This window comes from Syngnathus acus, chromosome 11 (genome assembly GCF_901709675.1).
Source record: "Syngnathus acus chromosome 11, fSynAcu1.2, whole genome shotgun sequence".
NCBI lineage: Eukaryota > Metazoa > Chordata > Actinopteri > Syngnathiformes > Syngnathidae > Syngnathus > Syngnathus acus.
The window spans coordinates 5,256,412-5,274,416 of NC_051096.1; the positions used below are offsets into that span (position 1 = coordinate 5,256,412).

At 40.8% G+C, this 18,005-nt stretch overlaps 1 protein-coding gene across 3 annotated transcripts in view; it reads right to left on the reverse strand.

The window, feature by feature from the left end:
* Window positions 1–8,382: 8,382 nt before the first annotated feature.
* Window positions 8,383–18,005, reverse strand: part of LOC119129956 (ephrin type-A receptor 7-like) — a 78,501-nt gene continuing 68,878 nt past the window's right edge. For all 3 annotated transcript variants that reach the window (XM_037263384.1, XM_037263383.1, XM_037263382.1), the window contains 9 exons: window positions 17,668–17,793; window positions 17,355–17,540; window positions 14,682–14,743; window positions 14,024–14,140; window positions 13,543–13,629; window positions 13,132–13,284; window positions 11,496–11,686; window positions 11,261–11,425; window positions 8,383–10,526 (listed from right to left, as the gene is read on the reverse strand). In XM_037263384.1, coding sequence (XP_037119279.1) covers window positions 10,412–10,526; window positions 11,261–11,425; window positions 11,496–11,686; window positions 13,132–13,284; window positions 13,543–13,629; window positions 14,024–14,140; window positions 14,682–14,743; window positions 17,355–17,540; window positions 17,668–17,793 — 1,202 coding nt within the window. In that variant the 3' untranslated portion in view covers window positions 8,383–10,411. The remainder of the gene's footprint in view (window positions 10,527–11,260; window positions 11,426–11,495; window positions 11,687–13,131; window positions 13,285–13,542; window positions 13,630–14,023; window positions 14,141–14,681; window positions 14,744–17,354; window positions 17,541–17,667; window positions 17,794–18,005) is intronic.

Sequence of the window (18,005 nt, forward strand, 5' to 3'; positions counted from 1 at the left end):
TCGAGCCCCGGGATTGCGCCAAGCGTTTTTAGCCGCACGGCCCGGCCAATGGCGAGCGAGCGGCGTCACGTGATTGAAGCACGCAACTGTTGGCTTCGGACAACAACATTGGTGACGTTGTATGTACACTTGGTCAGGCCAAGTGTCTGTTGTGATGTATGCTTACACACACGCACACAAACACAAAGCCGAGATGATAATGAATGAATAAAAGAGGAGCAGATGGTCGGCCTGTTGCCACTGGAAAACACACTTGGAGAATTTTGCTTGGTTTGGCACATAATGAGCAATCTGCTACCACTGTACCTCCTTGACCTATATCTTGCTGAACATCTTTAACATTTTCCTAATCACACATGACTATTTGCATAAATATCCCTTAAGTTTCTAGATTGTTTTTTAAAGTCCAAATCAGTTGTGCTCTGATTTCTGCTTGCGTCCAGTTAAAGATGTAGGCCAGGTCACCTAAGTGCATAAGAAAGAGATTTAAAGAGCTGTCTGGTGAGCATCCCGGTTACTTTTAGACTCACGCATACTTACCTGACATTTATAAATAGCTAGGAGAATCTCAGAAACACCTAAAATAATTTTAATCTTTTAAAATTGGACAATTTGTTTTTATAGTGGTACAGTGATTTGATATTGGACTCACACTAATAGAAATTGAAATTCTACATTGTTATGAAATAATGCATCTGTCTTTAGTCTAAAGAATCCTCCAGCCTCTTGTCTTAGCTGAGATAGGAAATTGGCTGCCATATGGCGAGATTGCTTATTCGAGGTGCGGCGTGTGGCTTGGGGGTCGGTTGGTGTGTGTGTATGTGTCTTTCACTGGCTCAAACCCGACTGCGCTAATTTCTCTAATTTGCAGACAGTCTAGGCTCAGGCTCAAGAACTCAAGTCTCCAAACTCCGTGGACAAGTGGCGAGTTGACTCGTGCCGATCTTATTATGTCTGGCACATTGCGCTGTCCAGACACACTTTTCAAGAGAGGAAAAACTCTTGTTGGGTAACTTGGGTGGGGTGGGGAGGGTGAGATAATGGTCCAGACAAGATGAAAGGATAAAGTGAAGAAAAGACCTTAGGTCAGCTCCACTGAAGCTGTCTGAGACCAGCAAAATGAGACAAAGCGATGAGACTTAAGGATACCTGCTTTTTCTTCGACTGTTGTGGCATGTAGCGAAAGCTCCTGCCTGGTCTACCTTAGGTTCAAGCAAAAAATCCAGTTCCAGACCAACAGCAAATAATGAAAGTGCAATTTATGGAACGCATCTGTGCATTTCGAGCAAATTTACGAAAATAATCAGACAATTGACTCCCCTTCGTGACAATATTGTCACATGGTGTACGTTGTTTTTTGAGTCATGGAAAAATTACTCAAGGATGCACAATGTGCAATGTCATGGTGACTATACAATTATCAGATTTAATTTGGTATTTGGGATTTATTTGTGACAAACACTTTTTTGCAATGTGCAAGACAAAAGAAATGTGATGGGTCATGTTGTTTGTAAGTGACTTTTGAATTGCTTCTTATCATCGTGACAATTCTTGCCCAGCCTATTTTGATTTTCCACTCAACAGTGCGCCATTGTTGTTATGTTTTGATTACGGTCTTTGTCTTGCTAAACTGTCAAAGCTGGTAGATCTTTGAAAAAATAAATAAAAGAGGATTACGTAGTGATGCACAGTAGAGAGAGTCACTTTTCAACTGTCTTGTTTACCGACTGGTCAACGTTGTTTTCTATCAGATCCCTTTAAATGCGGGGATTATCCTCACTGACTGCAAATCTTAAATATGTAAAATGGCATTATTAAATGGGTTGTTTTCCTGGAAGCATCTGTGTTTTATATGAGTTCAAATTTTTATGGCGGACTCATTTTTTTAAATTGGTGACATATATGTGAATTGAATTTATGGGTGTTTCTTTTTATTAAATTAATACGTTTTCCCACAAACAAAATATGAGCAGAGGTATTCAAATTTGTCAGGTCTGGCTCATGAAAAACTTATTGAGGGGTGACAGAGGATTTAAGGATTTGGGGGTTGGGCTTTTGAGGTGACGGAGTAGAACAGCGGATTTAAAAAAAAAAAAAAAAAAAAAAGGGTGATGTCAGGGTGTAGCAAAGTCGGCACGCTTCTGGCTTGTGGTTAACAGGTGGGCCGCCCCCCCCCCCCCCCCAATCTTCCAGACCACCAGCTAGAGAAAGACTTTAGCTCGGATCTGTCTGGCAGACAGCGAAGGGGATTTCAGCACCAAATCCAGTGGATCAATAAAAATGTCTGCTAATTAGGCTCAAGAGAAGGCGGCATGACACCGATAGAGAGGGAAAAACAAGAGCAACGTTCGGCCAGGTCAAGACATCCCTGGACGGGCTGAAGTTCAACCTGTCTCACTCTTCAGGTCAATCCAATGAAGTCTTTCCAAGGATCACTCTCTTCCCCAATCAGAGCAAGCTTGCATGCTGGAGTGATCAATTTCTCTGACCCCAATCCTTCCTCCTTTTCTTGGCCGTCCTCGCTTAGCCCCGCCTTCCTCTGGGCATCCCCACTTTGACCTAAATCTCCTCATTTAATCTTCTCCTTCTCGTCTTTTGGATAACAATCAACCCCCTAATTGTCTTAATCTCACTCGTCTTTTATTGTCCTCGGGGCGTCATGCGACAAACAGAAATCTCGGATCGATATTTGGAAGTAGTATGACAACCTCGATTGATTATAATGAAAAACACGCGAGTGCTAAAAAAAAAATGGAGCTTTATGTCATCTAGTGGAGAAAATTCACTTCAAAAAAGAAGTGTCAGCACTTGTAAGATGTCTTGAAGAAATACCAATATCTTAAGCGCCGGCTGGATTAAATAAAACCAGAAGAATCAGTTGTAAACACATTTCAAATCTCCCCCGCAAATCCTCTTTTTGTGCTTCCTATACAAAAACAAATCTTTGCCTTGTTAATTTCTCAAATGTATCAGCTTATGTGGAACTCTCATTGAGTGAACTTTTCAGGCTGTGAGCCAAAGATATTAGCTCGGAAGCAAGCAGTCAAACCGGGATCAAGCTCAAGTATGGTTTCGAAACGACAACCGTGACGATAATCAAAAAATATGCAGAACAATAACGGATTATCTGCTTCAGAAGCGGCTCCATCTGTTCAGAGGTGGCGTGTATGATGTGTGTGTGGCTTTGTGTTTACCAATCAGGCAGTCTATATTAAGTATACATAATACAAGAAATATTTTTCAATCCAGATTAGAGTCTAAAAAAAAAAAGAATTATTTACATCTTTAAGTGCAAGTCACAACGTTTCCAATCAACAGTTCGGACCCCGCCGACCTCCCCACCCCTCCCATCCCCATCTCCTCTCTCGCAGTGGGCGAGTCTGGGATGACACCGTCTGACGGCGCTCTAGCTGTAATCTGACATGGCTAATCTAATCGCTCAGTCTCCACAGACTGGTAAACTACCAGGTACTTTCCAGCCAATTAGGGGCCCATATGCACAGCACGCTATGCAGGCCGGGTTAAATCTATACTGGCACCGTTGGGGCCCAGCCAAGCGGTCATCAGCAATGGCTCAGGCTGTCTGAAGCCCCAAAGATCTGCTTCCATAACACTCCATCTGCTTTTCTTTGGCTTGGCCTGGTCCACTTTCTTCCGCAAGTGCTCCTGAGATTAAGGCAACTCCTTAAGATTGGTTGCCAATTAAGCCACTTTTTGTCAAAGAGTCGTCTATAATTGGCTTCAATGAGTTGATTAACTTAATTGTTGATTAAAATAGACTGTAAAAATACCTGCCTCATGCAGTCAACTGGGACAGTTAACTATAACTCATTCACTGCCAGCCCAGTTCAAAAACAATTTGACGTCTATAGCCGTCATTGGTAGTGAATGGGATAATGAAGACAAGCACTACATAAAATACATGTAAATCTGGTCAAGAGATTTTTTTATTTTTTTATTTGATCAGAACGCCAGTCTCACTTAATCACCTTAGGCCAAATTAGTTTGAAATTAGCCTTCTTACTAACTCCCTGTCTAATGCCCCCCCCACCATTTTTTTTTTTCTCCCCAGTCGTTTTCACAGCTTTTTGGATTAGACAGATTACATGTCTGGATCTCAGTTTTTGTTGTGTTTTGCTGGTCTCACAATCCTGACCTGACATGTTCTCCTCCGTTAAAGTTGTAAAAACACTTTTGTTGCATTGTGGCAAGAATGAGCTCACATGGCTTTTTTCTATATAAACTGATGTAATACACGACTCATCAGAGTTTGCATAAGTTATCAATTGGCAGTTCAGACAGTGTGGTCAGGTAGTCTACAAGTCCCCCTCCTGTCTTTTATTTGTTTTTTGTACTTTTAAAGGCTCATAATATCCCTTTCTCGGTCAAATGTTGTTTCTATTATTCTTTGTTTTTTTTGTTTTGCTTTGTTTAGTAACACTTAATAGCATTGCCAGTTGGCAAATGATTGAAAGATAATTTTGCGGGGGTGAGCTCGGTTTGTGAGTCAAAATGACTCAACAGTTTCAAAATGTTGCCATGACATGTTTAAAAGCACATCCGATTTCGTTGCCAGATAGGTCAGAGGTTATTAGGAATTACTATGTTTGCTTGTATATGCTCCCGGCGCACCTGACAATCTGGTGACAGAAAGTAGACTTGGTCTTAGACAAGCTAACAGGAGGTCTAAGTTGCGGCGCAGGTGGTTATGGCATTTGGGTGATGCTTGACTAACTTTACATCATCTGCTTGCAGTTATTTATTAAAATACTTTGTACTTTTCAATCTTCTGAAGACTCCAGTGTCCAGACAGTATATCTGCTTACGCAATGTCAAAGGCTTTACATGCCTCACCTGTGCTGAATTTCAGTGGAACTACTTTTATTGGCCAGGAAGTGAGTCAGCTGTGTTCATTGTGTTCCCACAACGGCACAAACGCAACTTTCGACCTGCGGCTGTCTGCAAAAATACCAACTGGAACCAATCGGACTGCACTTAGAAATGTCTCGCACCGAATCCAATCAAAATTAATTATCGATGGATTTTTGTCTCAATATATTGCGACGTGAATTCCGCGTTTACATAAGGTATTTTTATTTATTTAAAAACAAAATGACAAATCAACTTTAGAATGCATCAATATGTGCGCATCTGACAATAGATTTTACTGCCCCCTACTGGCAATTGAAACAGCTTTATCAGTATTCACTGTGTATTTTATTTATTTTCGACATATTTGCAATAATCATTTGCTTATTATAAAACAATACAATAATATTCAGTTCAATGTTGAGATGGTTAAACAGAGAAGCCAGCAGATAAACTAGCAGCACATTTTTCATAATGTAGCTTCATTTAATTTTGGGTTCTTGTACACCACTACCACCTGCTGGACAACCTTGTCAAGAAGACCTACACAGGCCATTTGGAGGTTCTGCAGACACCCCCATATTACCTCTCCCAAGTAATTAGCGATTCTAGTTATAGATTCTTGGCAGGATATGTGTGTGATTATGGAACTATTATCCTACTATTATCCTAGGATTTTGAAATTGCTCATGTGGAGCCAGACTCATCATTTTCATAGCTTGTATCTGGTATTGGAGGATTTTATCGCATTTTTTTTCTCCTTATTAGATTATTCAGGGTCACCAAGGCCCATCTGAACTCAGCCAAGAAAAACTTGTGATCAGCGAACCATTAGAATTGCAATTTAACAATTCTTCATATAATCGCTTTGGTATAATTACTTATGTCGAATTAATCTAACAGCAGTTAGCTGCATTGCTACAATTAATTAGGCTATTAAACAACTCATTAAATTCTACTTATTCACAATGCCTGGCATCCATATGGCGAACCCAAATGATTTTTTTTTTTCTTGCAAATTTTATTTGGTTTTATTTGTGGGACGATCACACTTGGCTCATATATATCAATACTTAATGGCTGAATTTGATGTTGTAGTTATTTTAACGTCCACTGAATGGCATTGTGGCACTGCTTAAAACTCCTCGGCCTGTTCGTGTTGCTTGATGGCACTGCCAGTTTAATGCTGCATTGGGAGCAACTTTGTATATAACAAGAGAAACAAAACAAAAAAATAGTACTTCCATCCAGGTGTTGAGAGGACTCGTGGTCTTGAAGGCAGTAAAGAGGGAAATATCTATGATGGATGGTGCAGAAAAGCCGTGACGGAGGACAATGATAAATAGCCTGTATAGTAAATGTCGTGACACGGAGAGGTAACATACAGGCTATTAGATCGGCCCGGAAAGTGCTCTCAAGGAGAGTTTCGGGAGGCCGTGAGATAGATGGGTGTTAAAACTGTCCAAAAAGGAAGATAGGAGCCAACTACACAGAGAGAAGTTGTCAGTGCGGTCACTTAGAGTTTAATCTTGGCTCAGTGGGAAGTTCAGATTTTGTCAGACTGAACCCACGCCGCCTCGTATAAGTACATCTCAGTGGAGGGATACGATGGGAAGCAGTGAAGGAGGATTTGCAGACAATGACTTTTTGCCACTCGGGCAAAGTGGCTGAGTGAAGCCCGGGAAAGACAAAGCCAAGCATAAGCTGGACCTAGGCCAGACAGAGCGAGGTGGTTTAAGATCAAGCTGTTAAAAAGCTGCGACGATCTTCTTCCCTGAGGGTTTGCCTTGCATTTTGCTGCTTGGTTTCCTTCGTCAGCCCCCCTTGCCACTTTGTTCCCTTCGTTTTTTCCCAGAGCACATTCACGGAAGCATGCATAACCTTCATCTCTCTGTGGAGAAACAAGCTTTTACCTAGAAAAGCGTTACAATTCCCCCCCCCTTACTTAATAGGTTTGTTTACGCACTCCCACCATAATGCAAGGATTAATTTCCAAAAGCCGATTTGAGCTATGGCACGCTTTGGAAAATAAAAGGACAGGAGCAACTATTTCCCCTTCAAACTGGTTTAGAGGTGGATGGTGCTTCCCTTTTTTATTGTGATTGCTTTAATCATTAATCACAAGAGCGGAAAAGCTGCATCTCAGCTTTCCCATGGGCCTCTTTAAATCTGTACCTGACATTTCTTCCACTCATATTTAATAGATTTCCATTTGTTAAAAAAATCTGTTGAATGAATTCCCGTATAAATCGGAATATCTGATTCAAAACTAACGTGATAAAGGGCAGAGCAATTGAGATGAAGCACAAAGGGCAAATGATGCAGATTCAAGGTCGAATAACATTGAAATAACATCAATATATAAAAAAATATCCATTGTAGCAAAAGGGAAAAGTGGAAAAACAGTCGCTTGTAATGTGCCGGCCTTGAGCATGTTGACGTCAAGGCGTTAAACTAATAAAATTCATTAATCTCTCGTATCAGCATCAATCGGCACATCACGATGCATAACAAATGAAAATGAGTCTGACATCCTTGCATTAGAGCTCAACCTTTTTTTTTAAATCACATTAAATCGCTAATATAGAATCTCAGATAAGCCTCAAAGTACCAAAATCAGTTTTTTTGGCTGCACTCGGAAGTTTCAATGCAGCTTCGTCGGGGTCCGCCAAACAGTGAGCGGCGGCGGGAATGTTTGATTGCGTGGGAGTTGCCGAAAGCCGCAGCCCTCCAACCCTCGGAGATGAAATTCATTACGTCTCAAACTCCAATCCGCAATGCCAATAAGACGGCAATATAAAAACTATGGATTGCTGCCACCGCCGCTGTGTTGGATAAATAAATAAAAATAGAATTTCTTTTTCCAAATCCCTTGTCAAAACACACGATATGCACAGGAGGCCTATAATCTCATTCACATGCGAGGAGCAGGCTTGAAAGCATACGGCACTCATGTCCGTCCACACGCCCACACAAAAGCCCGGAGCAGTCCACCATGATGCTAATTTACATTCGCAATCATTTCCCATACGCTTAGCACTGGTCGAACTGTGGCTGTTGCATAATAAAGTAGTAAGTAATATAACCTCATTCCCAGAGTGAGCGACTTAGTAAGTTCACATGTTAATGCAGCCAGAGTGTGAGAGAGAGCCATGAACTTGTAAAAGTATCCTTGGTGGAAAAAAAAAAAGTTGAATTTGAGACTAAATGGATTAAAGGCATTAACCTTGTAACAGATCCAAGCACAAGCAGCTCAGGTAGACTTAATGGGTGAAGAATGAGTTTGTTCTGAAGGCCGTTGGCCCGTTTCTTTGCAGTAAGAATAAGCGCGTGCTTTTAATTGGAGAGGGAGCGAGAGGAAGGCAATGGATTGCTGAAAGATAAATAATCGAGTTTAGTTTGCGAACAACGGACAAACTCCAAGCAAAGTCTTTGAATTTTTCTTTCTGGGAAAATAAAGCTTCATAATTGCTTCATGAACCACTTGTTGTATATTATGAATAATACATTCGCTTATATTGTAGATTTTTTAATAACACAGTTTGTAATTGTAACATCCATCAGAATTTCTTCCAATGGGTAAAAATCATCCAAAACTAACAAAAATGTCATATTTTTTGTTTTTTAAATATTCCAAACACCAGAGTTTGTCGGCCTTGGCCCTAAAGTCAAACGAATTACCCCGTACACAGTGAGAAGATATATTCAACACATTGTTCTTCAAACAAATTATAAAAATAGATTTAGCATTTTCAAATACATATTTACAGTATTAAACATATAATGGTAAGAGATGGGGAGATCGGTTTACATTTCATTCATTCTAGCGACAAGGTCCCAGAATTCTTTTTTGTGCATGAGGATGCATTTTCTTCGTAAGCTGCTTTCGTCGTATTTAACCGTGACTGTTGAATCGTGAGGCCTCGCAGTCGGCTGACAAATTTGTCAGCTGTCCGCCTGAGTTTCTTTATTATGACAATTACTAAGAGAGACAAACGAGAACAAGCAAAACGACGCAAACTGTATTTTGTAGCAAATACAAACCGGTTTTAACATTAGTCCCATCAAAAAAAAATGTCGTTCGATTGTGAAATCGACGAACGCTCCCTTTCAAATCTGCTTAGAAAAGGTGACGGGGGGGCAGATCACTGTACACATACACCAAACGTGATAGCCAACAGTAATGGGAAAAACTGTAATCGCAAAAAAAAAATAAGATGACATTCTAATACTGTATTCACACACGCCACAACCAATGAAAACAGACTAAACTGTTCATGAATACACAGATACTGTGTGCAGACAGCTAACATCCTCCATTGGTAGTCTCGTATGCAACATGATCAATATGTCACACTCATAGAATTAGCAAACTATTTTTTTCCCCCATTTACATTAAATATTTTAAATTAACCCTCCTAACCTCCTCTTTAAAAATTATTGTTAAAGAAATAAATATGAGATTTGGGTCATCTTCCAGAGTTGACCTGAGTATCACAGAGAGGGAGAAGATTACAAGATGACATCCAGGCGAAAGGGGAAATTAAATATTTCATTTGCACATAGAAGACAGTTTGGAAGATAAAGAGAAGAAAAAGTACTGGAAGAGACAGTGACATAAATTAAGGGTGATCAAACACACAACTCTTTTCCCAGACTCCTGCCAGCTTTTTTTTTTTCTGTCCATGGGTCAAAAAAAGAAAAAAAAAAAAGCAGACCGATATTCCTGAAAATTCATTCCATCATTCCCCAGGCTATAGCTCCATTTAGGCCTGTCAGCACACTTTACTGTCGTAGTACATCAGCCCCCATTCATTTAAAGTATTTCTGCAAGCCTCATTTAAATACTAAATCCAAACTTGTTGGAGATTTTTTTTTTTTTTTTTGCACGGGACAGCTCAGACTTTATAACTATTGACAGCTGCTGCTTTGAGTCGGCGGATTACAAGGCTGCCATTTTTAATATTCAGAGATATCCCTTTACCATCTGATATGAGATCACTTCTGGCAAAGTGATGCTATTTCACATCCTTAGATTATGTCCCTTCAGATTTCACGTGAAATCAGCCAGTGGAGAAGTGTTTGTCAGTCTTGACTCAAGGCCAGTCAGCAGTACTTTAAAAAAAAAAAAAAAAAGAAGAAAGAAACTAATAAAAGGAGGGAAAAGTAGTCCTTTTGGAGTCTTTCTCTGCTCAGCAGTCACCATTCTGGACTATATTTCTGTCTTGGACGATTTAGCTGACACAGTTTTTGAAGGTCAAAGTGCAGATAGAGGTCACCGAAAAAGTCACATGACATCACTCCTCTGCCATCCCCCCCAATCACCGGAGAGACCGGTGCTTGTCTCGGAGGAGGGGGGGCTTGATCATAAAAAGGAAGGAAGGATTGCAGAAGGCATGAGGAAGAATGGGAAAGAGGAGTAAATAGAGGAGCGCAAGGTCTTTTGATCTGTCCGTCATTCGGAAAGACAGTCAGTCTCTCTTGCCTCGTCTCCACCACCCCATCATCCACCATCTGCACGTAGCGAGCGAGCAGCCGTCTGTTAGACTTGAACACCGCGTCCGTGCATTTGGATGACCTGGGCTCTTAGGGTCTGGATAGCAGCCAAGATCAACTTCTGGTGCTCCAGGGATGTGATGCCAAGGCTCAGTACATCTCTGCAAACACACACGTTCAGTTTTGGCAAAAAGATGAATTCACTTAATATATACAAGATAGCGTTTTGTGACTTTGGTGCTTTGCCATGAGATTTCTCATGTGCCTTGGTTCAATAAAGATTGGGAGATGAAAAACTGTTCTTAATTTGAAAAGCTAAATGTCCATTACCGTATTTTCCGCACTATAAGGTGCACCGGATTATAAGGCGCACCTTCAATGAATGGCCCATTTTAAAACTTTGTCCATATATAAGGCGCATAGAATAAATAACTCAACGTTGCTCAAACGCAATCACAATATAGTAACACTCGAAATAGTGAAAACAATAACAATATATCAATAACTCAACGTTGCTCAAACGTTAATATCACACAACACACAAAATAAACACGTAAATCCATATTGGTCCATATATAAGGCGCACTGGATTATAAGGCGCACTGTCGGCTTTTGAGAAAATTTGAGGTTTTTAGGTGCGCCTTATAGTGCGGAAAATACCGTAATTGTCCGACATGAAATGCTCAACCCAAATCTATAACTCAATGTAGTACTTTAATGCTAATGTATTTTTACCTTGCTCATACATTAGTCATAGAAAACCATTACTACCTTGGTATGGCCTTTGTTTGAAATCCCTTTCAAAGTGAAATCCGCAACATACAGGCCATAACCTTGGTGCAAGAGAAACTCAAGCTAGAAGGTCACCGCGAGAAGGAGACGCAGCTCTACTCACTGTACGGTCATGCGTGCCACCGACTCCAAATAGCAGTATCCCGCGGCAGTGAAGTTGTCCTTGTATCGGCCCATGTCCACTGCATCCAGCCATTCGCCTACTGAGTTAAATGATGCGAAGGTTGGTAGCGGCCTCTCTGCTAGTGTTATGGAGGAACCCAAGGTCCTGAAAGAAGAACAAAATGATCTATGAGTCTATAGAAGATGTTTGCGAAGCTTCTATAACGGGATGCGACCTTCGTGCCAACGTGGAGGAGCCGATGGCGTCAGGCGTGCGAATGCTCTTGCTGAGCGCCGAATGGATCTGACTAAAGGTGGGTCTCTCCGTTCTTTCCTTCTGCCAACAGTCCAGCATCAATTGATGCAAATGCATTGGACAGTTGACCGGCGCCGGCAGCCTGAAGCCGTCTTCAATGGCCTTGATCACCTACAGCACAGGCAATGGGAAATAAAACAAAGTTAGGACTAAATATTAATTTGGGCTCCATCTTTGTAGTCCACTTCAATAAGTTGGGACGTCCCTCTAGACTTCCTCAATGGTCCTTTCTCGAGCCCATTCAAAAACCATTCACCATAACACCTCACTGGGGATTTCATCTTATCTAACCCTCTCCTGAATCACTAAGAACTACATTCTGCTGAAAGGAGGAAATAAAAGTCAGGGTCTAAATTACATATATCAGCTGCATTATTTCCTAAAACACTCCAGCGTCTCTCAATCTTGCCAATCTCGTCCCCCTATTCGGCCTGCTTAAGCTCCCGCCTCTCTAAAGAGCATTCATAAAATGCTTTTCAGCATTTGACATTTTCCATTTAATCAAAGCCAGCCAAGTAAAGGGCACAATGAATTACAGGTGGACAGGCCAAGCAACAATGCCGTTATGATATAATGTATCAATTCAACGCCGATTAATATTCCGGGGCTCTCGACAAGCTTTGTGCCCTTTGCCCTCGCAAATGGAAACTTTGATAATATGCACACGGCTGGGGAGGAAACTTTGTCGTGCTTTGTGAAAGAGTACCAAAAAAAAAAAAAAGATTGCTTGCACCCGCTGATTATCTAATGCATATTAATTTTGGACATTAAAAATTGGAACATAGAAATAATGGGTTGCACCTGCATATTATGCTGACTGCAATTTCTACGCACAACAGCAAGATAGGTCTTTTAGATTTATTGTCGTCTTTTAATAGTCGGTATTATTGTATCAAATTATCCAAAGAGGACTCGGTCTTGGACTAGGAAGTAAAATGAAAGTATTTTAAAGGGCAAAAAAAGCGAGGGGTGAACAGTAAAAGTGAGCGAGCCTCTCTATTCACTCGGAAATAATAACAGCGGGGGGAGTCCGATCGACCGCAATCTCTTCAAGCCTCGGAATAGAAAAAAAAACTTTGCATTTTCCAGAAAAAGATGAATGTAAGCGAGGGATTTTTCAACACTTTCTAAGAACATGATGGCACTGGAGGAGGGACAGGCGGAGGCCACTGGAAGGAGGTCAGCGCTTCCTTAGGAGAAAACAGGATTGGTTATGGAGCTGATGCCAGACCTAAAGTGGGGGCTTAGGCCTTGGAAAAAGCTTTCAGAGCGGCTGCAGCTTTTTTTTTTTTCTGTGAATAAGATCCTGGCTAGCTTATGGACACGGCGTCCGTTCATGCAAATGGAGTTGCGAAATAAAAATAGTGTTCTCAAATGAATTTCATCTGAAACGATGAACACAATTTATCAAAACATTTTTTTGTATTTAAATTAAAAATTAATACATAAAATGTAATAATAATAATAATACATATTTTTTTAATTTAAATTATTTGAATGAATTGAATGACCAGATATTAGAAATATATATATTTATTTAATCTGAGTGCACTTACATCTTGGTTCCCCATATCCCAGTAGGGTCTCTCCCCGTAGGACATGACCTCCCACATGACGATACCAAAGCTCCAGACATCTGAAGCAGATGAGAAGCGATGGTACTGGATGGCTTCTGGAGCGGTCCACAGCACCACACTCTTCCCTCCATGCTAGTTAATAACAGAGGACAGTATTTTTGGCAAATGAAAAATTCACCTTTGGTTGAACCCCGTCATCCAGTAAAAGCTTATATCTCCTCCCCCTCCCTCACGGTTTTCATTATTTCAAAAATGTGTGACCTCAAAAAAACCCTGACAGCTAATGACTTGATCCAAATCTCATTAAAAAAACATAACAGGCGTGCAAGCGTGATCTTCAGGGTGTTTAATGAGTTCCAAATTTAGCATAAAAAGAAACCTTTTTCTTACCAGTGTAGTATAGATTGCTTCGATCTTATCCTCTTGAAGAGGTCTGAAGCCAGACACTTTGCAACCCAGATTTGCATTCACCAAAACCTACACAAGCATTCATTTTATTAGGAACCAGGGACAACATTTAAGTCTGAGTGGACAAAACTCTTCCTGCACTAAGGACTGATTGTTTACAAAACAAGTATGCTTGCAGTTTTGACAGCTTGGCTCGTTCTTTTAAAAAAAAAAAAAAAAAAAGCAACAAAGTGACAGAGCGAACCCTCATGCCAAAATGATTTTGACAGCATTGTCTTGTCATTTTCAGCTTCATGTATTCCTCAAATAAGCTACTGACAAATGACTGTCAAACACGGTCCGAGACAAGGACAAATTGTATTCTCCGAGCTTGCCGACGGAAAAAAAAAAAGCTAACTTGAGACATACATCAAGCTACACACTGTAGTCTATTACCGCCCACCGCCGCCACCTGCTCGCTTACCTTGTGTGCAGCCAGGCGTTTGTGAACAAAGCCCATTTCGGCAAGGTACTTCATCCCTGATGCCACTCCAGTCAACATATCCATCAGCTGCATTACGCTCAACTGACCCTCATGTTTCTGTGATTTTGAGCGTTAAAAGGGAAAAAGAACAGCGTGAATGCAAGAGTTGGGAAGAAATGAGGAATGACTTGGCATTTCGGCATTAAGGAGGATAAAAACAGGCCATTAAGTCACATCGGTGGTTCAGAAAAACACAGTAGAAGCATCTCTAAGCAAAAATGCTTCATTTGCGTGCAATCATGAATACTTTCCGTAATACACTAACAAGCATGGAATGTTGAAAACAGGTTTAATTAATTTTTTTTTTAGCAATATTGCTCCTTAACTCAAGGCTCAGCTATTACCAAGATGTTAGGAGCTATAAATAAGGTTACGCAATAAATAAATATGCTGGCTGTTGATCACTCAAGAACTGCTTGAGTTGATTAATCACATTTTATTACCAACAAGGTTACATTATAGTATTTTATATTTTGTCACAAGGAAAAATCTGTTAATCACATTTGCTCTAATTATAGTTCGCCTTTTTGTTTTGTTTCCACTCTGCTGCTTTTATGCTCGGGAATGTCTGCCTTGAATATCAAATAGACTGACTTACCCTAAGGAAGGAGTCCAAGGCACCATTAGACATGCTCTCAACTATGATCATCATGGTGTTACCTGAACACAAACAAAACAGGACAAATTAAATTGAGATTGAATATAGAGGAAGAGGGAAAGTACATGCTGTACGGGCATGGAAGGGAGGATAAATAAAGCGAGGCTAGTCCTCTTGGCAGCACTGCGGGATTTGTGGCAAAGCCATTCTTCACTCAGTGAACTGTGGTGAAGCTGGAAGAACTTGTGTGATGCCTTGGCTGTCTCAGCAAGTTTAAGCACCCTTAAACACTCACTCCACACTCGCACGTACATGTGTGTGAGGATAAACGCAAGATCCAGGTGATTGTTCCTGTACATTACACAAAACACCCACACACTGCACAGCGACATACAGGAGGCAGCGATCCAGCAATGTTTTGGAATGCATTGTTAGGAGATTTAAGACTGAAATAGGAACAAGGAGAAAATGTGTCAAAACTAACCGATTAATCGACAAGAAATTGATTATTCAACAATAATTAATTGTTTAGAGCCATTTTTTTTTTTTACCTTAGGATGGTCCAAGTAATTATTTGTATTCAGTATATTTAGCAATGTATTTTAATGCAAAATATTTTTCCAATTATTCGATTAATCGATGGAATAATCGATATAATAATAGATTTTTAAAACACTTGTTCGTGACAGCTCTAGATATTACTAAAATTGTACAATTCAACATCAGTTTGGGTCTTAAAGTATTATTTTACAGACCATGGAGCAAAAGAAAATAAAAGTATTAAAAGGTGATTGTAATCATCGGCAAAGGGACCAAGCAAGCACTGCTGCAAATAACAAACAAGGGAGAAATTGACACCTCCCAAAAGCTTTAGAATTGACTCGATTGCAAGTGTTAGGGACTCGGCACAAAGAGGATATTGTTAGTCTTCAAATTAATAATCCATGTGGCTTGATGGTCAAGTGAATTTTTGTATTTAATTGAATTTTCAATTCCCTTGAATAGCTAGAAGTATTGGCAGCTTGGTGCTTTGCCATTCAAATAAAAGTTCCAACAAAGTGGCTGAATTGGCTTTTTCAGCGATGGCGATTAGTTTAGGTTTGATCCGTCTTCCTCTCTCTCATCTAATTGTTTCACGATTGTTATTAGTTTCTCGACTTAAATGCCCCACGGTATTCACTGCGGGGACACTATTGTGTACTTTGGCAACTTTTATGACGAGTGAAATAATCTGTCATAAAATTTTAAAGTTCATCATTTAATAAACACCAATGCTGTCAATAGACAATAAAGAATTTTGCTCCATAAAACCTCCCACGGGATTTCACGAGTTATAAAATAAATTGAGTAGAGTTTAAGGTGGACCTTTCGGATTGTCGCCTCTTTCCGACGTTAAGTATGCAAGGAACACATTTGCCAAAACATATTTCATTCAAAGTGTGTATGCCTTTAACATTTCATCAGATAAAAATGGCTGAGCTGAGCGACACGTGTAAAAGCCATAATTGGATCATACATCTCAAATCATGCGGCCATCGCGGGCAAGGTCGAAAATAGCTACTGGCAATCAGCAAATGTATGAGCGCCACTTTTACTGCAACAAGTTCCTCTGCGGTTGCTTTCGAAAAAGGTAAGAAAACAACTCATGGCTATTTCTTTAATCCTATTACGTATAATCTTGCCACTGTTTGGAAAACGGTAAAGCGAATGGGTCATGAAAGACGCTTGAGAGGAGGGAGCTTTTCCATTTTTAGTAAATGGCTCCATGGGTCTTAAATTCCAAAGGATGGAGTAATGTTTTTAATTCTATTATTTTTTCTTATTATTTTATTTCTATTCCGAATGGGATGTAGTTATTTAATATTGATTTATGACGTAAGGATGGAGCTGCCACTGCGGAGTAAAAATACTTCGACTGGTAAACACAGACTTGCAAGTATGATCAAGCCAACTTTCAAATTGTAATGAACCTAAAATATATTTCTTAATGTCTTTGCAATGCTACTAACTTAGACGTTAGCAGTACTTACTCTTGTCACACCAGGCGGCACGTGTGTGTGCTATTTCTGCAGGTGTGTTTGCAATGCAATCGAAGTGCACGTTTGGCTACCATGCACACCAATTGTGTGTGTGTGTGAGATTGGAACATATCCCAGGGTCCCACTGAGTCTCTCGCACCAATTACTGTACCCCGCACATCTGCTGCCACCCCGCTGAGCACAGTGTATCCGGGCACCCTGCCCATGCCCGCACACACATGGCAGCATCACAGAAACTTTACAAAGTCTTTAAGCGTCGCCTCTCACCTGCCTTTGCCATTAACCTCCACCTCATAGCGGATCATCTCGCATCTCTTTCCTGCCTCAAGTTTATTTTTCCATCCTGTTTTCACAGCGGGGCGTCAATCGCTATCTGTCTGGGCCCTTATGTCGCTCGGCTGCTAGCGTGGGGCGTCCACTTGCTATATACGCTCTTACACCTATTCCGCCGAGCAGTCTGGCCTTCCTCGCTGTGAGTGTTGATTCCCTCCGTGCGTGAGATGTTGAAGTGTCTGGAAGCTCTTTGCAATCTTTTTTTTTTCTGCAGTCCAGAGCGTTCTTTCGACTTTCATTTCTTTCCTTACATTTTGATCCTTGGATATTAAGCTTCCTTTTGTCGTCAGATTTCCCTTACCACTGGTGACGACGCCCTCGAGTCTGATAATATTGGAGTGGTCAAACTGCCCGAGGATAGCAGCCTCGCTGAGGAACGAGCGTCGCTGTTTCTCCGAGCAGCCCGCTCGTAGCGTTTTGATGGCCACCGGCAGCTCTCGCTTGCTGGGGAGCTTGAGACAGCCGCGACACACCTCCCCAAAGTCGCCTTTTAGGGAGACAAAGACAAGCACAGGTCAAGCAGTCTTACAAAGCGGGACAGAAAAAGAGACCTGAAAACAAAGTAGAGCTTTGACATTGGACAACCATCAAAGTGTTTTCTGTTGAGTCATTACCTGTGTGGACAATTCTTTCAATCTTGATGCTGGAGTTGTCCAACTCCTTGGCAAAGGCATGAATAGCCTGCAGCAGGTCCTCACACGTCTCCGGGTCAATGTAAGTCCTCCGTGTGGGAATCTTGACTGAATAGATAAAAACAAAAATATGTCGTTGCCCATCAGTGCACAAATAAACATGACCAACAATAAAAAAAATATTTACAATGTTCATTTGTCAATAACATCGTTTTTTTCCCTCCTTAAATCTCTTGATTTGACCTTGCCAAACTCTGGAGGTGGCAAGATGAAAGGCTCAGACTGCTTAAGTCTGATTCTGGGTTCCTTCCACAAGGCTT